Consider the following 23178-nt stretch of genomic DNA (forward strand, 5'->3'; position numbering starts at 1 on the left):
GAAGCATGTAGGATAACATGGGGTTTGTCCTTTCAGCCTTGCCACAGGAACTTAGTTTACCTTAAAGCAATGTCCTTTCTGTATGGACACAGGAAGACAGTTAATATTATGCTTTGTAACTTGGGAGCTGATTGACTACAATAATATTTACTCCTGGGCATCTGCTTTCTCGACTCAGTTGCCTTTAGCTCCTAACACCCCAAAAGCAGGGTTCCAACGAGGGACTGAATGGATCCAGGGCGAGCTGTGAGCTACTCTGGCATCGAAATGGGCCAGGCCAAAGTGCCACGATACTCAACTGTAAGTTGAGAGCATAGTCATAGACAAACGCTGTTATGTTTCAAAAGTAACAACGAGACTAGGACCCTGCTGGGGTTAGGAACTAACCTGACCTGAGGAGTGTGGTCTAGAAAATATAGTGAGATGTCCTCATTTACAAACTTTAAGTTTATATCTCTTACTGTGCTCAGACAGAATGACATTGCTAGAAATATTTGAAGTAGATTGACTACAACTATTTAAATAGATTAGTAGCTGAGGAAAGAAGAAAGCAACACACCCTTGTTTGAATCCCACCCTTGAGCGGATCTGCTAGTTATCTGGAGTAATCTCCTTTGATGAGATTTTGTTAATCTCCTGGAGGAGTAGTCTTACCCCTCTTTGTTAATTTGTAGCCCACCTTTGTGTCACCACCCTATGTGATTGCTTTTGACTAAGACTGTAGCAGAAGTAGGGAGAAGACACAGAAGCAGAGCACAGAAGAGAGAGAAGACACGGAGGAGAAGAAGACACAGAAGCGGGAGAGAAGACACAGAAGCAGAGCACAGAAGAGAGAGAAGACACAGAGGAGAAGAAGACACAGAAGCGGGAGAGAAGACACAGAAGCAAGAGAGAAGACACAGAAGCAGAAGTGGAGAAAAGACACAGACGCAAGGGAGAAGACACAGAAGCGAGAGGGCTCCAGAGAGGGAATCGGAAGAAGAGATTCGAAGAGACCAGAGGAGAGACTACAGGGACAGAAATAGAGATAGATAGACAGACAGAAGAGAGCAGAGCGGCACACACAGAAGCAGAGCATAAGGAGGGGCCATCCCCATCCAGTCTATACACAGTGGCTTGAGAGCACCAAACTGCAGCAGTGAGAGAGAGAGAGAGAGAGTAGCCCCGAGAGCCCTCGAACAACACACCACACATCTCATCACCCCCTCCCCCCTCCCACACACGCGTTTGTATTTTTTACAGCCATTCATCTTCTTTTTCCCAAGGATTGCTTTAGCTATTCGTGGGGTTTTATTGTTTCATATGAATTTTAGGAGTGTTTTGTCTATTTTTATGAAAAATGTCATGGGTATCCTGATAGGGACCACATTAAATTTGTATAGTGCTTTGGGCAGTAAAAAAAATAATTAAGTAAAAATGACCCCAACAGGGTCCTAGTCTCGTTGTTACTTTTGGATCATGACAGCATTTGTCTATGACCATGCTCTCAACTTACAGTTGAGTATCGTGGCACTTTGGCCTGGCCCATTTTGATGCCAGAGTAGCTCACAGCTCGCACTGGATCCATTTAGTCCCTCGTTGGAACCCTGCTTTTGGGGTGTTAGGAGCTAAAGGCAACTGAGTCGAGAAAGCAGATGCCCAGGAGTAAATATTATTGTAGTCAATCAGCTCCCAAGTTACAAAGCATAATATTAACTGTCTTCCTTTGTCCATACAGAAAGGACATTGCTTTAAGGTAAACTAAGTTCCTGTGGCAAGGCTGAAAGGACAACCCCAATGTTATCCTACAGAAGAGATAGTCTTACTTTTTCTAATCACTGCCTGACTGAACAACCCAGCACCTGTACTTCACAGAACACATTTTGTGAACCCATAAAAAGGAAAATTGGTATTTACAGTACTGTTGCTATTATTTGCATTCAGTTCTTCCGGATTTCTTGAAGACTGATGTTAAAGATACAATATGGTATAAATTGGTATATTTATGCCAGTTTTGTGCCTTTATTTTTATTTAAAATTTTAAAAAATTTTGTTGTTCTGGGCTGCAGTTCTTGGAGTTTTCCCCTAACTCTGCATTCAGAGATCACTCCTGGCAGTGCTCAGGGACCATCGGGGTGCTGGAGATCAAAGGTAGATCAGGCACATGTAAGGCAAGCACCTTTTCTGCTATACTACTTCTCCAACCCCTAATTTCTACCTTTACCTTAACAAGAATTTAACATTACAGTAAATAATTATACAAATCAGATGATTAATCCAGAAGATAATATTTCAAAGACAGATAATTTAGCCAAAAGTAAATTATGCCAGAAGTAAATCATTATATAAATAATTATTATACAAATCAGATGATTAATCCACCTGATATTATTTAGCAGAAAGACAAATGATTTAGCCTAAAGTAAATTTAGCCAAAAGTAAATCATGGCCCTCACCAGAACTGCTGTAGTAATACCACTAATTCCCAGTGAAAAGAAACTGAAGAAAAGGGGTAGGTATGTGAATCAAATGGTAGAGCTTATCCCTGCCCGTGTGAGGGCTTCGGCTCTATTCCTGGCACCATAGACCCCCCAATTCCTAGTATCACCCAGACTGGCTCTGATGCCCTTCTTACCCTCCCTCCCCACCCCAACACCCTTGGTATTACCATCAAAAGAGAGAAACTAAAGAATTATTTGTGTCTCTCCTTGATGCTTGTGGGAGTATAGTGTTCCCTCATGAGCTATGTGGTAATTAAACCTTTCCTAGCTAGAGCTTGAGATTACAGACCAGGGGCCAAAGGACAAAACTGGCCTTCAGTGACTTTAATGTTTGAGTTAATTCCCAACTCTTACAAACTTTAATGTTCCCCACCAAAAAAAAAAAAAAATCTACACTTCTAACTAGTGCTGACAAAGGGAAAAGTCTGGCAGCTATTCACAAGTGACCCATTCACATTTGCTGGAATCTTCTTCCTTTACCTGAGTGGCTGAGGGCGAGGTGGTGGCTCCATGGTAGAACACTTCTGAGTATAGAGCCCTGGTTTATACTCAGGGCTTGCACCTAAAAACCAAGAAAAGGAATAGTGCTTACTGCAGTGTGTCACTGCCTACTTGCATAAAAAGGTTTTGCTCTTTTAGGGGTTGCTTAGTGCTTCCTCCTGGCTCTGTGCTCTGGGATCACTCCCTGTAGTCAGGGGACCATATACCAGGGGTGAAAGCAGGGTCAGCTGCGTGCAAAGCAAGTGCTTCGCCGCTGTATACTATCTTTCTGGCCCAGGGTGTTTACTTTTACCCTTTAAAAGATTTTTTTGTAGAGGCTTGACATTTGTGGCTCCTTATTCAGCCTCACAGGAATTTGTTCTGGAATACATCCCTTAGCTTACCTCTCCTTCCATCTCTATATTTCCCAGTAAACTTGTTATATAAATAAATAAAAACCAAAGGTGGTGAGTGCTGATACAGCAGCACTTCTGTCTCTAGGGCCTCCTCTACAAGCAGATGTGGTCAGATTGCTCCAGGAAGGACCACTGGGGTCTTGCCAGGCCCATTTAAGGACCATTCCTCATACCTGTGCTCCGCAAGTGAGGCTTTACCGTCAGGGTATATATAGCCTATTTGGCAACATTCTGGAATAGTGGTTTCACAAGCACACATCTAGTGAGCCCTAGATTGTCAAAGTTGTCTTTCTAGGGAGAAGTTTATATTGATTTAGGACAATTCACCCATTCTCAAAAATTATCATTAAAGATTACTCAAAAGCAGTTTTCACTTAAGTTCTAATGTATAAGAAGGTTGAGTATCTTGTCAAAGTTCAGTATTATGTAAGAGAGAACGCACAAGCATGTAGATTAAGATACAGGTATTAGAGCCACAAAATACAATGAACGAGACAGAAAATAACTGGCACCCCATTTTCTTCGCATGAAGTATGAGAAGAAGCTTTAGAAAATGGAGAGTGTATGTTGTGTGCGATTGTTCTTCATTTCAAAGAGAAACCCACGTGTTGGGTGGAATCTCTCAGTTAACAGCACCAGAACATTACCTTTTTGTTTTGCATATAGAATGTGCTAATATTGCCCGTTATTGACACCTCTCTAATTTTGCTCTGGAGTGAGTTTTAGGCAGCCGTTTTCTGGTAGCAGCTGGAAAATGTAGGTTTTGTGAATAAGGTTACTTTTCTCCTGAACCCTTTTATTTTTACCTAATCTGAAATGCCACGAACAGGGTCAGGGAGTATATTAGGTATAGTGTGATAAACTAAGGATTGGGAAAGGTGCAGGGTGCCAATAGACAGTCCTGAGAGCTCTCTGCAAGATTCCAGCTCATCTGGAAGTTGTTTTGAGCAGAGGTAGCATCCAGCTTATTTTAGAAGTCTTGAATTTTCTATACTTACAATTAAGTGAAACCAGACCTCTATGGGTACTACTCAAAAAGGATTTTCATTTGTCAAATGATGTGACCCCTGAAAAAAGAACTGTGGAGGGCTAAAGAGATAGTCCAGTGGGTAGGGTGCTTGCCTTGTATATGGCCGACCCAGGTTTGATTCCCAGCATTCCCTGTGGTCTTCCAATGAATGCCTGCCGGGAGTAATTCCTGAGTACAGAGCCAGGAGTAAACCCTGAGCATCACCAGATGTGGCACAAAAACAAAAATAAAAATTGTGTGGTCGTGTTGTTGATTACATAAAGGTGGAGCAAATGCCTAAAAATCAGAACAGAATTGCATACCAGATCCAAGTTTTCCAGGACGAGGGGAGAAATAGATATTTTTATGGCATGTGGCTAACTGGTGGAGGCAACAGTGTTATTATGAAAGAAGTTGGGTACTCAAGGCTGTTAGCAATGAATGGTAAGCATAAGTTCACTCTTCCTAACTGAGCAGTATCAACTTTAGTATACTTTTAAAGGTATACTTTTAAAGGTATAATTAAGAGAAATTATACTTTTATTTGAGAGTATGGCTAATGCAATCAAACCACACGAGAAATCATTCATTTCTTTATGTGACATGTTAACATTTTAAGCAAGAGGACAGAGAACCTTGTTGAAAATGCAAACTTTATTTTGCTTCCTATCCTAATGTTGCCATGCTCCCTAGGGGCAGAGAAGGGCCTCCCAGTGCTTGTAGCCTGCTTTGCTGGGTGACGTGAGCTGGTGTCAGGCAGGGCTAAAGCTCACCCTTGAATATGGGAAGGCTTTTTTCATTTTTGTCTTGTGTTCTGTTAAAAGCTAATACTTGACAGTTCTGTTACGATTGAAAGTCTGATTAAAGATTAGAATTCTAAGGAAATATCTTATTTTCTCTGAATAATAAAATCGTGCAAACCATGGGTAGGAAGTCGAGACCCAATGAAGATGTTTTACTAACTAGAATGGAATATTGCTAGCTTTCTTTTTGTATTCTTTGAAAATTTACTTTCGTTTCTGGGCCTGCTTCTTTTTAACCAGTCTCATTTAGGAAAATGGGATAAATCAAAACTAGGTAACCATTTATATGTTTGGTGTCACTGGTGCTATATTGATGAGGATTGTTCTGTGTTAAAACCATTCAGCAAATGATAAATGTTTTCACTTAAGAGGATGATAAGAATTGAGACCCCAAACAGAGATTTTTAAAAAGGAAAAAAAATTCTTGGGGTGGAGAGATAGTACAATGGTTAAGCCTTGTGTACAGCAGACCTGGGTTTACTCCCCGGCACCCCACGTGGTCCCCCGAGTCCACCATGAATGATCCCTGAGTGCAGAGCCATGAGTAAGCTGTGAGGACATCCAAGTGTGGCCCCCAAACAAATAAATTTTAAAAAATTGAATTATTCTTAATTCGATGTGCTCTTAAGAGAAAAGTGCTGGCCCAGGGAGATAGCTCAAAGGCCAGAGCAGGTGCTTTGTATGTGGGAGCTCTGGGGTTTGACTCCTGAAACCCACCATACAGTCCCCCCATGCACTGCTGGAAACAGCTTCTAAGCACTGAATTGGGAGTAGCCCCCTTGGCACTGTTGGGTGTGGCTCCAAAACAAAAACAAAGTGCTGTGTTGTCATTAGCACTGTGACAGTCTGCCATGTATTAAATGGATCTGACTCCAAAACCCAGAATGTCTCTCTTAAAAAACTGCCTTAAAGGGAAAAAAAAAAGAGCTAAACCAGTGAAAAACACTGACTGGTCTTCAGTGTTGAGTATAAAACTTGTAAGTGGATTTCCCAAGAGAGCTATTGAAAAGCACTTAATGCAGATTACAATAATTAATTTAACTGGGTGTTGTTTGGGTTGTGTATGTGGTAAAATGCACAAATCAGTGGGTGTGTCTTTAGTCGCCTTATTCTCATTTGGGGTTGATGGAAATGAAGTAAGGACCAAGTAAACGACTTTTTTTCAGGTGCAAATTCGACCATGGAACCTAAGTGACAGTGACTTTGTAATGGATGGTTCTCAGCCTTTGGACCCCAGAAAAACTATCTTTGTTGGGGGAGTTCCACGACCCCTCCGAGCTGGTGAGTGGAAATAGTAACACCACAACAACAAAGCCAACAACCAAATCCCCAATGCTATTTAGCCTTCAATATTTTCTAGGTTTTCAATCAGCTATACACAGTCTCCAAATACAAGGCTGGGATGGTGATTTCACTGAGTTGACTTTTTGAGGATTAAATATTTTCTGCCCCCCAAGGGTCTATTATGGTACAAGAATGAATTTTATTAAACTGGTATTTTGAATGGATGAATTCTGTTTAGTGCTTTCCATGTGTTTTTAAAATAACCATATATTTGATTGTGTGCATTCTTATCCTGGCTAACTTTGTGATGTTCCACAAAAAGGAAAAAACCACCCCATCAGAAATCTGTCCTGGGCATCTGTGTGCCCCTCGCAGTGATGGTCCGTGCCACTGCTGAAAATTGTGTTCCTGGGAAGCCAACTTTACTCAGTTATTTTCTTATGCACTTTGAAAAAATTATATATTTTAGAATAATTACTGTTTCTTTTAAAAGTTTCCGTGTTGTTGTTTTTAAATTTCCTTTTTAATGATTAATCATGGCACCTGTTGGGATTGGGCAGAGTCGTAGCTGACAGAAGCATTTGTGATGGTGCTGAGCTGATGACTTCAGAATTTTAATCCAAAGACAGATCTCATCAGCCGTGGATCAGTGTTATTGCCAAGAGAAAATGATAAAATGATTTATAAGAACAAAATCTCTCAGCTCTTCAAATAATTGAGTGTTTTAAGATGAAAAAATTCTTGGGGTAGTACTGTCTATCATTTGTCAGAGAGTACACTGATTTGATCCACACATACACACACAAAAGACCATTAAAATCAAGTTATGAAAGTAAGAATTATGACATGTGTTATGACAGAGTTTATGACTCCAGTGAATTCTTCATTCAGGAAATACCTCAGCATTTCTAATGTTTCTGATTCAACTCCAGTCTACTCCTAAAAGATAAGTTCAGACCTACATAAAAATATACCCACGATTTCATCTTGCAAGATTTTTAGACTCATGAATGACAAGTATGGCATTTGTAATTTTAAACTTTTAAGATATTAAAATGACTTTGGGTCTTTTTGTTACTTCAATGAAAAACTGTATTGAAGGGAAAAAAGCAAACCAGAGCTACCACCCCTTTATCTGCTGTCAGAGAATAAAGCCTGGAAGGGCAGCCTCAGACATGAATAGCGCTATGAGACAAAGGCAAACGCCACCCTTTGTTTTTAAATCACTTGTGTTTAAACATAAAAACGTGGGTTGGATGCAATTCGAAACATTCCTTACTAATTGGTGTTAGGCGGAGGAGTAGAAGGAGAAAAATCCCTTTGTGATACTCTTTTAATTATATATGTGTTCTATAAATATAGATATCCATTTCTAATATTATAGCTATTCTTTCTCACAACTTACTACAACAAGGTAGTTTAAATATTTTAGCTCTTCTTTTCCTAAATGAGAATCTGGGGTTGGGGGAACTAAAAAAAATCTCACTGTATAAATAAAAGCACCAACCCCTTTGTCTATTTTTAAATTACACAAAAATTTATAAATTAATTTTTAATTATTATTATTACCACTTGTTATTCCCATTTATTTCAAAGGATAGGTAGTGGATTTTATCATTTACCTATTATAAATCCTGTGAAGATCCATTTTTTACATTTGGTTGATCATACTGACATCACACAAACCCAAGTCCAAGAACCTAATTTATAATCTTTCTTTACCATTCCGTTTTTATAAAATGCTACAAATTCTAGGATTAAATAAGAAATATGTTCAACTATCTTGTCAGGAACTGGATTCTTATATTTCCTTCCTGGAAAATATAACCCTTTGATAAGCCTTGAAGTCCTTCGCCTTTTTTTAAGCTGCTATAATTTTTTATTTCAAAATTGATTTTGCAGAGCTGGAGAGATCATACATCAGGGAAAGCACTTGCCTTGCATGTGGCTGACCCGAGTTTGATCCCTGGCATCCCATACTGTCTCCCAAGCTCGCCAGGAATGATTCCTGAGTGAAAAACCAGGAGTAACCCCTGGGCATCATCAGATGTAGTCCCTTACCCCCCCAAAAAAAGAAAGAAAGAAAAAGAAATTGGGTTTTACTTTCGTGATCATGTGGCTAGAATTTATCATCATTTGGTCTAATGGACATTTATGTCCCATACCCAACTCTCCCCAAATTGTAGCTAGTTCCTAGTTGACTTAACAATCTGTATGAACAGAATTTTACTGACCTACTAGAGTTCTACTATGATAAAACTTCCAGCTTGGAAGTCATATTATCTAAACAAAAAGAGTTCACATCAGCTTTTATCTTGTGAATAGAATGAAGTTTCTCTGAAACACACTGGTCTTTGTGGACTGGTGTGTGCTTAGGAATAGGCCATTTTAAAAGAAATTTATTTTGACTGTGCTAGACAACTTTAAATCCCGTAGGATTGGCTTAAACAATAAGCATGTATTGAGCACCCACTGTGTTACGAGTGGCGCTGAGCTCAAGTGCTTTTCATGCCAAACTGAATGAATATATCACTGTTATGTACAGGTCATTGTCAGAGTCAGAGATTTCAGAACAGAAGAAAATGAGAAATGTATTAATAGAATGCTAACTCCGAATTAATTGGATACTAAATTATACCCTTTAACGTAATGATTCTCAAATTAGGTTTTGAAATATTTCGGGACATTTTAAAATTATTATTTCCAGAGGGATATTGTGGCCATGGAATTCTGAGGTCTTGAAACTATTTCAGGCACTACTTTAGCAGTGATCCTATGGGTGAATGTACTCAACAAGTAAGATTGTAAATGTCCAGATGGATTTTCACCTTATCCTGGGCCAAAAGGTGTCCTGTAACTTATCACAGTAACTAAAATGTTTTCATTTCCTGGATTTTGTTACACATTTTAATTTATGATGTTATAATACCATTTTCATGAATGAATTTTACCTCTATGTAGCTTATATATATATTTTTTCTCCAACTTCACAAACATCTGTTAAAACAAGTCAGCTTTTCTCAACTAGGTTTACTTTGCTCTTTCTGATTCTTTTAGAAGGCTTCCTTTTAAAAATTCAGGTTGGAAAAGAACAAAATCAGAGGTCTAGAAAAAGTAACCTGGGAGTGGAAAACTGTTTATTGGAAATTCTTGGTGGCTACCCAAAGTTAGATTGTTTGATGATTGGTTTCTCTAGGTCCAATGACCTCCTGTCTCTTGCCACTTCTTTTCATCACCCCTGTCAATGCCACAGGCAAGCCAAGGACAGTTTGCTAAAAGTTTCCTGGTATTTCTCAAGTCTTATTTTATTTCCCTCACATACCCTGCCTTAACCCCACTGTTTTGCCTTGAAAAGACTATAGGTGGATTCACCATGCCACCCTGTGGCTAAATGTATTGTCAGAGTCAGTACACGGAAAGGGAAAGTTACCTTAGTTCCCCGTCCTGCTATCACAAGAGCATAGTGCCACTTTTCTTTCAAGTAATGTTAACCCACATGTCTTCTGATACTCAATGCTAAAACGGCCTGTGGTGTTAGAACCTCTCCAGAATGTATCCTTTGCTGCCAGAGAAAATAAGTGCCAGACGTGGGGGTTATGAGATCAGCGGGGAAAAGGCGTGAAGGAAGCATCTGGCTTCTGTGCTTTTCCAAACCAACTTGTAAACATGTGTATTTATTGGATTCCTCCTATCAGCTGAGACATCTGATTTGAGGAGTGCCTCAATGATTAAGCTTTGGGACCCATTCAGTCCCCAGCTGTGATGAGGCCTGAATAACCTGTGATCTTCGTTTCTGGTTAGAAACGTGGGAGCTGTTTCCACTCCATGTTTCTTTCCAGTGGTTTATTTGCCTGCATCCTAGTGAGGTTAGCTTGACGTGCCACTCACCTGAGTCCCCTGGGGCCTGTCCACTGCTCATACTTAGGTCTCCAGTCTTTCTGAATTGTTGCTCCAAGGATTCTTTCCTGTTTTCCCTTCTTACTAGTATTTTCTGGTGGATCCTGGAGTTTCCTTCTCCTCCTTTTTCCTTCTCTGTTGTGAGAATGCCTTTACTGTGGGTGAAAATAATTTTCACAGGAAAATATTAACTTAAGGCAGATATAAAGAGATTATACATTTTGAATTTTCCTAAGATCATTTATTTCAGACATTCTGTACAAACTTTCTACTAGTTTACCTATGTTTTGATTTGCTTTTAGGAAATTAGATATATAGGTAGATGCAGATTTAAATATAAATGACCATATCAGTTTTTTTCTGTGAAGTGGTAGAGGCAGAAATTATCTTATATCACGATTCTCAGCAGTAGAAACTTTTCTTTCAACAAGTCCCAAGTTTTCCTGAATAACTTATTGGACACATTGACTCGATCAGCTGCATTGTCTTTATGGTTAAGGAATTTTCTTTTTCTTTTCTAATTCATTATTTGAGGTAACACGATTTACAGTGTTTCTATATGACTGATTTATTCTTGCACTGCTGCATCACCTCCCCGACACCAGAGTGTCAGTAACTCTCCACCACTGTCCCAAGGTCAGATTAAGGATTTAGTAATGTTAGTATATGTTTATGTTTTCTTTCACCTTCCAAAACAAACTCCAACCTGCTGCTGATGTTAAACTTGGCCATACTGATGACTAGTTTCGTAACAGCATAGAATCAAAGTAAAACTGGTTTAAATTGGCACTTAAGGAGCAGGAACCAGGGCATGTTACTATGCAGCAAAGATTTATGAGCTGAGGGGAGTAAAACCCCCACAAAACAAACATTTAACATCATTAACTCCATATGCTTATACCACTTATGTATGTTCTGTCTTTGTGATAATCCTGTGAAGTTATAAGTGGTAGACTGTTTTGGTGGGGAGCTGGTGGGGGACACCCAGCAATGCTCTGGACTTATTCCTGACTCTGCACTCAAGAATTAATCCTCACGGGACCATAGGGGATGCCAAGGACTCAATCTGGGTTGGCTACATGCAAAGCAAACACCCTGTCCACTATACTATCACTCTGACCCCCAACAGACTTTTCATTTTGGAGTGAAGAAGCAGAATTCAAAGGAGTGATTAGTTTAAGACCACTACAAGTAAGAAAAGATAAAGTTAGGGGTCAGAGTGACAGTATAGTGGGTCAAGTGCTTGGGTTGCTCATGGCCATTCCACATTCTCTCCCCAGCACTGTGTGATTCCTGGAGGAGCACCCCAGGAGTGATCCCAGAGCATAGTTGGGTATTGTTTGCCTGCGTTTCCCATCACCCCCCCCCAAAAAAAAAGAAAAAAAACAACAAAGTTAAATTCAAACTTTGATCTCCAAACTTCAAGTTTTGGGCTTTTTGTACAGGAGGAAGCTGCTTTGTCAAGCCTAGATCTCACCTGTCTCAGATATATTGACTTATACTGTGTCAGACTGTTTTCTCAGACTGCTGTCAGGAGCTACTTGGTTGGCATATGATCGGAGATTCCCAAATTTATTTGACCTACTGCCTCCTTTCAGAAAAAAATTTACTCAGTACCTCCCCTTTAAGTGAAGAAATAGAAAGTGCCTCCCAATTACATCTTAGGCTACTGCTGTCATCCACCCCCCAACTCAGTCATTACAGCATTCCCTGGGGATAGTCTTCCCTACTTTGGAAAGCATGGAATATGATTTAATCAAGTTAATCGTCATCTCAGAACAAATTGGATGTCCGTACCATTTATTTGAAAATATTCTCACTCTCCCAATATGGACACTTATGAGCACATTTCATCCACTTAAAATGCATAAGCTAGCCATGCAGACCAACTCATTGATAGTAGTAGAACCTAGAACATTCACCTTCAAGTTCAGTATTTATTTCATTCAGAAGTTCAGACCACTTTGTTCTCATTCTGGGCCTCAGGCCTCTTTGCTTTCTGTTATGTTATTTCCAAAAAGAAGAAATGTGATTTCTAGATTCACAGTTTAGAATCTGGAGAGATAGATGTATTGACATTACCCTCAGGAATTCCTATCCTTGCTGTACCCCATTTGGTTCTCATGTTGTCTCAGACTTAGACATTATCTTTGGGTGAGTTGGAAATCTAAATAAATGATGATAGGAAACAGGAAAGGGATGAGGCAAGATGGAGGAGTCCTGGTAGTTTTCTTCTCTTATGATCTGAAGTCTCCTGTAGTTCTCTGTGAAGAATCAGGAGCAAATCCAAGGATATCCTAAAGGGTAATTGAGATTCAAATTCTTCTTCTAAGACATCATCACTGTAACCCAGAGGTATCATGAGGGTGCTATATGCTACCCACATCTGCACTACTCTTGTTATTCTGTCCAGTCTATCATATGTGCTGAGGCATGAGCCAGTAGGTAGTTAAAACTTGTGGTGTGATGGTATTCTTATGAACCCCAGCTCATGAGATGACTTGAATTGTCTAAGGAGCAGACAGCAACATCTCCAAGCACAGTGTGCCCATGGATAGTGTTTCCAGATATCCTAATTTTCTACGCTTGTGGGGACCAGACAGACCTTGTGTATGCTGTTTAAATAAATAGGGGAAAAGGAAAAATGACTTGGAGGCTTCTGACTTCCTCATGGACTTTTTTTTATGCCCATGTCTGCCTGGCATCCATCTCTCTTCACCTATATTTCCTGCTCCAGTAGCCCCGTCTTTCTTGGGTCAAATGTTAAGAATTCCTTTTCAGGGGGCTGGAGCGATAGCACAGCGGGTAGGGCATTTGCCTTGCATGCGGCCGACCCCTGTTTGATTCCCAGCATCTCATATGGTCCCCTGAGCACCACCAGGAGTAATTCCTGAGTGCAAAGCCAGGAGTAACCCCTGTGCATTGCCAAGTGTGACCCAAAAAGAAAAAAAAAAAAGAATTCCTTTTCAGGCCTCTACTAAGATGACTCAGCATGAGGATTCTCTGCACAGGCTTAGTAGGTGGTTTGACTCAGTTTTCTGGTTAAGACACATCCTTGATCTAGGAGTCATTTTCATGAGAACACCTGATTCTAGATGGACCTATCATGATTTAACTGATCTCTAGCTGGCCCTTACTGATTTTAACTTTTTTTCTCTTCTCAAGCAGTTAAAAATGATGACTTTTTTGGGGGGGGCGGGGTGGGGATTGCCTACACCCAGAAGTGCTCTGGTGATACTCTCCAGCAGTGCTCAAGTCTGAGTTCAGGGATCACTCCTGCAGGTGCTCAGGGGACCAGGGAACAGGGTGTCAGGTATCAAGACTAAGTTAGCTGCATGCAAGGCAGATAACCTACCCGCTGTACTATCTCTGTGGCCTGGTAACCATCTTCTTGATTAAACTCTTTCCATCTTATTTTTAGGCCATGCTGGTATACTCCAGAGGTATATTCCTAGCACTGTGTTTAAGAGTGACTCCTAAGTGATGCTCATGGAACCTGGTGATACTGGAAGTTGAACCTGGCCCTCCTTGTCTTCAGCCCACTGACCTCTCTTTCTACCTCAGCCTTCTGATATCTAAAAGTGATATTTTTCTTCTATATTAGAAATAATCTCAGATTGGATAATTCTAGGACTTAGGAAGGCTTGTTCTGTGTTTCTATTAGTCCCCTAGGTAATGGGTGAATTATATCACTTTCTTCCTTATTAATGCTGTTTTTACACAAGGTTTGCATTTTTCAACAACTAAGATCTCTATTTAATAAGTCTTAAGTGATACTTACTTGGTATTTGAGCCCAGCATGCATTTAACTTGTAGAAAAAATGCTCTTAGCAAAAAAAAAAAAAAGTTTCTGGTTAAGTAGTTGTTTGATCCTCATTTCCTTTCCTTCAATGTTGATCACAGTCTAAGATCTTCTATGTTAAAATATAGATTAGAATAGAAATAAATATAGAAAATCTCTATGTTCTTCTTCCAAAAATCTCTTCCATGGTGCTAGAGATAGTACAGATTGCATGCTGCCAATCCCAGTTTGTTCCCTGGCACTGTGTGGTCCCCAGCATCACTGGGTCAGGCTCAAAGCCCTGGAGCACCTCTGGATTGACCCTGCAGACCTCCTGAGCATAGCTGATGTAGACTGCATGGTCTCTGGCATGCCAGGGCCCACGCAGCACTGCATCCTCTAGCTCTTGTGTTGCACCTCTGGTCCAGTTGGCTAAGAGTCGCCAGGAGGGCCCAGTCCTCCTGAGCACATTTGGGGAGGCTCTCCCCAATAAAAACTCTTCCATTAGTCACCCCCATTATGTTCTTTCAACTTCTCAAAAACTGTACTTTACTTACATGAGACTTCATTGACCTAAAAGTCAGTTGTCAGACTTTTAGGTTGCCGAGAAAGTGACTATATAAACTTATTGCCTAGGGATGATTTCTTTGCTATCAGAAGCATTTATTTAACTATCAGCAGTCTCTGACACTCAAAGATGATTTTCAGCAGCTAGATTCAGAGTAAAAGTATGTTTGTGCTTGTGCTTCTTTTACATCCAAGGATCTAATGCCTAAGGTACATTGCAGATCATCATGCCTTAGAAGAACCTATGATTTAAATAGCCCTTCTCAGCTGGAGACTTAAGTTTAGAGCTGCTATACATTCTTTCTAAGTTAAGCACTTTCTTGAGCCCTGCCATTGGTAGATGACAAATAGCATTCAGCCTTTGCCAGCATTGTCCTTCTGGCCACTGACCAGACTGAAGGAGTGTTATTCACTGTCTTGTCTTATTCCAGGGGAAACCAGGTCTTTGGAAATTTAGGATTATAATTTCTAGACACTGATGTTACTTACTTTGCTAAATCCATTTAATGGAGACCCACCCACCAAAAAAGACTCATTTCTTGGTTGCTCTTAATAGAATAGTAACAACTTTATGAGGAGATCCTCAGACTTTCTGATGACGATGTTATAAAGTTCCAGTCAGCACTCTGTTATTCAGGGTATGTGCATGAATCTTGTTCCAACGTTTGAATTAACATGAATCTTGGATCATATGCCAAGGCTGCCATCAGAGTCCATTGGGCTCTGATCAGCAGTATTCTCTTGGCTGATAAGATAGTAATTCTGACTAAAATAAGGTCATCGGAGTAGCCTTCTGATGTATGATTTTTATAAAAGTACTAATACTTGGACTTAGTTATTGATAGTTTATCAGCTTCTGAAAATTATCTGTATTGGGTATAGGCTATTCTTCGTATTAAAAAACAGACATTTAAAAACCATAGTTTGGTATGGGGCAACTCCTTGAAGAAGTAGCCTTTCTGTCATGGTGACTTAGCTTTTCTTACTGCTTCAGCAGTTTTGGGTTACTGAAGCCAACCAGTTGCACTTGGCTTTCCTGTTAGGGTTCATGGACCATTCAGCCCCTCTGCCTTTGTACCTGCTGCAGGACTTTTCCTCCATCTGGCAGGATTGTGCCACTCTGCATCTTCACAAATAGTAGAGCTCGGTACCTGCAAAGGAAACTACATGACAGTCTTTATACACTGGCGCTGGCCCAGGTCATCATCTAGTTCCTTGTCTTCTCTTTTCTAAATACCATATATAGGTGTTTGAGAGAAGTGGGTCCATTTCTCAAGGGTAGGGCTAAGTCTTTGGACTTAAACCATGTGATTGGCCTGAAAGAAATGGTCATACCTGGAGGAGGTGCCATCGAGTTTCAAGTAAAAAATTACCTTCAGGCACTTTGATGCAGGTAAGTAACTGTTCCATGTCTCTACATGGTATCTTGATAGGTACGACCATTTTAGAATATCAGACCTTTGGAGTGGTCCAGTTTCAAGATGCCTTCTGTCCTGATGTTTTGTAACTACACCAGTGGAAGGATATATTTAGAAGAAACAAAGCAAGAGTACAGTCCAGATGTCAGAGTCTATAACAAAATGCAGAATGATTATGCTATCACTGCTTTTATAGCAGTTTCATGTCCCCTGGATATTATTGCAAGTGTTCAACAAATGCTCATCGTTACTATTATCATTACTAGTATTGCTTAGAATTCAGGATGAGGGTTAGTGTGGAGATTTATTAATTGGGACAAAATATATTGTACAAATACCATTTTAATGATAGGTCTTCGAAACATTAAGTGTGTTACTTCAGGTTAAAACAAATTGCTAATCCCTTCTAAAAATCCCATATGTTAATATAACAGTGTGACATTAACTATTGCATAAAAATTTGCTTCCAGTCATAGAGTTCAGTCAATAGTGCTTTTCTTAGTAATTTAAGTGTAGTGAAATGCATTGTCTACACAAGGCTCACTGTAGTGACTAAATGGAAATGACAAGAGGAAGATTACTAAGGAGTAATTCCTTTTATACTAGTGCTGAAATTCTGATTGTATAAATTCATGTGAGACTGGTGTGATTGCTCTTCTTGGTACCTACCATGGGTTTCCTCTTAATTATACTGCATGTTCTTTAAATAGGACTTTCTTTTCCTGGCAAGAGTAACTTGTAAACATTTTATGCAAAATCATGTCTATTTCCTTGCAGTTGAACTGGCAATGATCATGGACCGTTTGTATGGTGGCGTCTGCTATGCTGGTATTGATACGGACCCAGAGCTGAAGTACCCCAAAGGTGCCGGCCGTGTGGCATTCTCCAATCAGCAGAGTTACATCGCAGCCATCAGTGCTCGATTTGTGCAGCTCCAACACAATGACATTGACAAACGGGTAAGCAGCTGCTCAGGGTATGATTGTTATAGACTAGAAATGGATTGTTTTTTGGCCCCTGGGGAGAAAAGCACCTCATGATCATAAGTGTGCACTCTCTTACGTAGCACAGGCCATGAGACCATCTAGGTTGCCCGAAAAAGAGAGCACTCTCGGTGTTTAAGGCGTTAATGAACCTTCTGTTTTACTCTTCCCCAGGGTGATGTTACACTTATGAAAATAACCCTGCAGAATTTAGCATACCAAACCAGTGCTGTTCAGAGATGTTGCCAATGGTGCATTAATGAAGGTTGAAAACTGGTGGCCCATTTGACCTATATACATGGTGCTCCTAAAACCAGCTGTTAGGGCTGAGGAAATGACTCAGTCTGAACTGCATGTTTTGCATGTATAGTACCCCAAGTTTGAACCCTGGTACCACCACGTGGCTTCTGGAGCACTGCTCAAGAGTCCCTAGGGGCCTACCCACTGTACTCTTATTCCAGTCCCTACAGAAACATTTTAAACTTCTGAGATCTCTTCAGATTGCAAGATCACACATGGGAGCAGTTATTGAAGCTGGCTGTTCTACCGCCTCCAGTCCCCTCTCCAACTTCCTGTGGTCTAACTCCCAGCACCACAGGTGCACAGGTGTAACCTGCCCTTTGCTCAGGAATGCTGAAAGCCAGGTTGTCAGAGGCGCTCACGTTTGCTGCCTCTGACCTATAGAGAAGGGAGAGATGTAGGGACGTCCCGTGTTCAGCTGGTGGGCAGATACGGGTTTAAGTTTCTTAAATCCAAGCTCTACCACTTCTTAGAAGCTTGGGTAGAAGTTAATCTGAGATCTATTTAAATGGCTAAAAGAAAAATTAGGAACCACATTCCTATTTGAAAATCTTGCATCCCAATTTAGAATGTTCAGTTTCTTTCTTTTCACTTTATAGGATTTATTCTTCTCTCCTCTCTCTCTCTCTCTCTCTCTCTCTCTCTCTCTCTCTCTCTCTCTCTTTCTCTCTCTCTTATATTTCCTACAAACTTTTTTACTTAATAGAAGAACAGGAAAAAAATTAAAATAATTAAAAAATAAAAGAACAGGAAAGGAAACAGACAAATAATATCATCTTGTTACTCTTTCTGTGAGTTATATGGTGGCTTTAAGCCTTTCTGCAAAGGATGCTCTGGTCTAGAAAAATAAAGTAATAATTAAGTTCTGTATTGAAGTTTTATGTGTACTCTACAATCATCACTGACTAATTTTGTGTAGCTGACTTTAGTTTCCTTTCTTGTTTGTTTTGTTTGTTTCATTTTTTTGTTTGGGGATCACACCTGGATAGCACTTGAGGGCTACTATGATGATGTTTTGGAATGCTGCTATAATTAAGCTTTAATCATTATATTTTGGCAGCAGCTTTCCTGAGATATAATTCATTATACCAGACAAATCACCAGTGTAATATATACCATTCAAGAGGCTGGAGAGATAGTACAGCAGGTAGAGTGCTTGCCTTGTATGCAGATGACACAGATTCAATCTTTGGCACCTCATACATCCCCTGAGCCGTATGAGTGTTTTCAGGAGTGAAACCTAAAAACAGAAGGGTGTGACTCCAAAACTAAAATAAATAAAGCATACTATTTAGTAACTTTTATGCTATTTACATAGTTACACAACTATCACTGCAGTGTTAGAATACAGTGTTTTAAGGTTTAAGATTGAGACTTCGATAAGAGAGTTATAAATGAATTGTCCAGTGACCTCAGTGCAGGGGGAAATAACTGCATTTACTCTGTGCCTTTTAAAGGAAGGGATCCTTCTTCTATAGACTGTGCTTTTTGTAGGTCAGAAGAATAAAGTAGTGTAGGTTCTTGCTTCTGATCAATGCTTGGGAACTAAGTTCACAAGAAGTAACTTTTTGGGATGGGCTGATGCATCTGTTACTGATGCAACAGTAACAAATATTATGGCAGGACTCACAGTGTCATGTGTCATGGCAGGACTCACAGTGGGGAGGCTGCCACCTGTGGAAGGAGCTCTGATGACATTTCCTTACCACGCTGTCACCATGACCCCTCCATGCAGAAGTCTGTGTGGGGGTGCTTGGCTCATGACTGCCACTCAACATCCATGTAGACTAGCTTAGGGTACTGCGCAGGAGCTCAGAGGCTGGAATCACCTGTGCAAGGCCATCAGGACACTGGGAAAGACGCTGCTGTCACTCATTGACCATCTAGAATAGCTTTGCCATTGGGCTCCCCATTTCAACTTTATCATATCTTTGGTTCCTTATATAAAAATCAGCGTGATCGGGGCCGGAGTGATAGCACAGCGGGTAGGGCGTTTGCCTTGCACGCGGCCGACCCGGGTTCGATCCCCGGCATCCCATATGGTCCCCCAAGCACCGCCAGGAGTAATTCCTGAGTGCAGAGCCAGGAGTAACCCCTGAGCATCGCTGGGTGTGACCCAAAAAGCAAAAAAAAAAAAAAAAAAAAAAAAAACCAGCGTGATCCTTTGAAAAGACTAACAGTAAAGATCCTTAATTAGGATTGTCTGCATCGGTGTTTCTCATCTGGAGGCCAGCTGGCTCCCTCTGGCCCCCCCATTATACTCCATGAGTGCCACAGGTAAAAAATTGTGAAAGTGGGGGGACCATGGCATGAAACAAGGGGGCCATCTGGTAGGACAGGGGAGGCTAAGGAAGGAAACAAGTTCAAAAGGCAACCACATTCCAAAAACAATTGAGAAACACAGGACCACATGACCCTTTGTTCATTATATACTTTATCGTAATTGCGCATCTCATCTTAAGGCAGTTGTCTTTTTTCTGTATTTCCAGGGTTATTATTCTACATTCTGTTGCTTCTGCCTGCCTAATACTACTTGTGATTTTCCAGGAATCCATTCTGTGAGCCTTACAGATTTCCCCATAAATCACTGTCATAGTGTCATCAGTCATTCCTTCATAGTATCAGATATCCTTGGAATTAAATAAGACTGTACCGTCTGTCCCCTCTTGTCCCTGCTTTCTATGAGGGCAGTGTGTGCATGTTTTTCAAGTTAGCTAATGTGGACTTCAGCATTAACACATAAAACACACACACAGTACTTTATTTCTGAATGAGAGAGTTCCTGAGTGGAGTTGGATTGTTTGAGAGGTGACTCGGTCAGGAACCCCTTTTATTCCAGCCTGTGGAATAACCAGCTGCTACCCGTAAGGCCCTGACACGGCTTTCCTTTCCTTCTCAGTTAAGACTTCTCATTTGAGATGCCCGGAAATTACTCCGAGGACTATAGCATGTGCTTTGCCTGAGGAAACCTCAGTCCCCACCACCACATGGTCCCCCAAGCATCAGTCCCGACCGCCAGGTACTACCAGGTGTTGCCACCCTCCACCAGAAAAGGGACTTATCACTTGGGTAATAAATTTGGGGACCTCGGGACCAGGAATATGACTCAAGGACTAGAGTGCATGCCTTGTGTGTGCTGAACCCCAGTCTCAGTCTCCCCCACCAGCACTGCTGGAGGTGACCCTGGTGACCCAAGCACTGCATAGTCACACCCACAGAGCTGGACCAACTGTGCCCAGAGTGATAGCACCCCCCAGTTTCTGAGCACTGCTGCTGGAGAGGCTGAAGAAACACATGCACTAAAAAATACATTTAATGGGGTAAGGCATGTGGCCAGTTCGGGTTTGGTTCTTGAGCACTGCCAGGAGTGATCCCTGAGCACTGAGCACAGAGTAAATCCTGAGCTAAGCCAGATGCGGTCCAGAGACAAAACCCAAAAATGCATTTAAAAACAAACTTTGGTTTTTCTGTTTAAAATATTTCTATTTAAATAACTTGGGGCTGGAGCGATAGCACAGCGAGTAGGGCGTTTGCCTTGCACGCGGCTGACCCGGGTTCGATTCACAGCATCCCATATGGTCCCCTGAGCACCGCCAGGGGTGATTCCTGAGTGCAGTGCCAGGAGTGACCCCTGTGCATCGCCGGGTGTGACCCAAAAAGAAAAAGAAAAAAAATATCAGTACTTAGGGTACATAGAAGCTAGACTTTAACCATGGCGTGGCCTGGTCCCATCTTCCTTTATTTTGTAATAGAGGATTGATTGGTTTAGAGAGACTTATGATAATGGAGTCCTTCTTCCACAGATTTAAATCAAATATAGGCCCCTTGGTGAGTTTTTGATCTGCTTTTCTATTTCACATAACTTTTAGGGGAAGGTGTTGGTGATGCTCGGGGACTGCTTCTGGTTCCGTCCCCTGGCAGTGCTCAGAGGACTATATCCCTGTCAGGAATCAAACCAGCATCAGCCACGTGCAAAGCCAGCACGTTGACCCTTCTGCTTCTCTCCCACTCTAATTCCACCTCACTTTTCACATGAGCAAATAATGCACTGTGCAGGAATCATCTGTAGTTAATGAAGAAATGACATCCCTAATTATAGATGCACCCAATGAGGGACCAGCAAAATACTTAAAATAACTGCTAATAGACTTCAAGGAGGACATTGGTAGCAACACAATAGTAGTTGGAGACTTCGACACAACTTTGTCACCTCTTGATAGATCAGTGAGACTAAAACTCAACACAGCATTAAAGGAAGAAATGGAAGAGAGGGGGCTAGCAAATATATATATATATGTATATATATTTATTTATGTACATAAATATATTTATACATATATTATACATATATATAAATAAATATATATACATACATACATATATGGCTTTTCATCACCCAAAAGCCAAATACACATCTTTCTCCAGTGTACATGAGACATAGATCTCATGTTGGGCCACAAAACATACCTCCATAAAATTGAGAGGATTTTTTTTAAATTTTTTACTAGAGAATCACTGTGATGTACAGTTACAAACTTATGAACTTTCGTATTTGCATTTCACTCATACAGTGATCGTTTACCCATCCCTCCACCAGTGCCCATTCACCTCCACCAATGATCCCAGTATCCCTCTCACCAACCCCGCCCCCTCCCACCCCCTGCCCCATCCCTCACCACGACCCCCCCTCCCCCGCCTCTGCGGCAGGGCATTCCCTTTTGTTCTGAGAAGATGTTTTTAACTGTCAGGATTTTCTCCTATGTCTATAGATTAATAATCTACAGATTATTTTGAACATTAACCAAATGAAGCTGAAAGATTTGTGTGTATGCTTTTGTTCAGTCATTTTGCTTTTGATTTCACTTTGTTAGCTTCATGTAAAAACTTACGCAAGTTTTTCTTGTTGTTCTTTTTTGTTCGGGGGCCATCCCCAGTGGTGCTGAGGGGTTATGCCTGTCAGTGCTTGGGGAGCCATGAGGTGCTGGGGATCCAACCCAGGCCTCCTGCACGTAAAACACAAGTTTAGCCTGTTCAGCTGTTCCTGTGGCCCAAACCTTTTTCAATGTAACTTCATGGGTTACAGTATGTAAGAGAAATGCTTTCGCACTTCCCATGTCATAGTGATTCTCATTATGGAACATTATTGTACATGACACAAAAGCAGCTTATGCCTGTTTCCTGAGGAAAAAAATTACAAATAAATATTTTAAAGTTTACAGCAAGCATTATTTTATGGCTATTTTCACTGGCAACATTAATTGCCCCAGTTTTGACAAATGAAAGTTGTATGATACCAGAAGAGTGGTCTAGTGCAGCGTTTGTGGTGGATCACCTGTGGTATGTGATGACTTGCGGGGTGGAGGATCCCTAGAACATTGACAGGGTGGGAAGTTTCTAGGGCAATCCCCATCCAGAAATGTGTGAGCCAGGAAATACATAAGCTCACTCCTAACCTTATCGAATAGAGATCCAGGGGTTCTTTCCCATTTTTTTCACGGGAGGAGGGTATGTTTGATGGGAGAGCGGTGCCCAGGGGCTACTCCCAGTTCTGTGCTAAGGGTCATTCTCAGTGGTGTTTGGAGGACCCTGTGTTACATGGATTAAATCGGCATCAGTTAGTTGCATGCAATGCTAGTGCCATAACTCCTGGTACTATCTCTCTGTTTTCACTCTGGTGAAAAAATGTCCTGGCAAGGGAACAGCACATGAAGAATTATGCTTACTCTTATGTCTACTGCCAGTCACAATACATTACCCTGG

The 23178-nt window shown here is 40.9% G+C and overlaps 1 protein-coding gene across 11 annotated transcripts in view; it reads left to right on the forward strand.

The window, feature by feature from the left end:
• Positions 1 to 23178, forward strand: part of CPEB3 (cytoplasmic polyadenylation element binding protein 3) — a 203363-nt gene that overhangs the window by 161753 nt on the left and 18432 nt on the right. For all 11 annotated transcript variants that reach the window (XM_055118878.1, XM_055118875.1, XM_055118881.1 and 8 more), the window contains 2 exons: positions 6355 to 6469; positions 16913 to 17094. In XM_055118878.1, the coding sequence (XP_054974853.1) occupies positions 6355 to 6469; positions 16913 to 17094 (297 nt within the window). The remainder of the gene's footprint in view (positions 1 to 6354; positions 6470 to 16912; positions 17095 to 23178) is intronic.

The sequence above is a fragment of the Sorex araneus genome, chromosome 11, assembly GCF_027595985.1.
Source record: "Sorex araneus isolate mSorAra2 chromosome 11, mSorAra2.pri, whole genome shotgun sequence".
Lineage (NCBI taxonomy): Eukaryota > Metazoa > Chordata > Mammalia > Eulipotyphla > Soricidae > Sorex > Sorex araneus.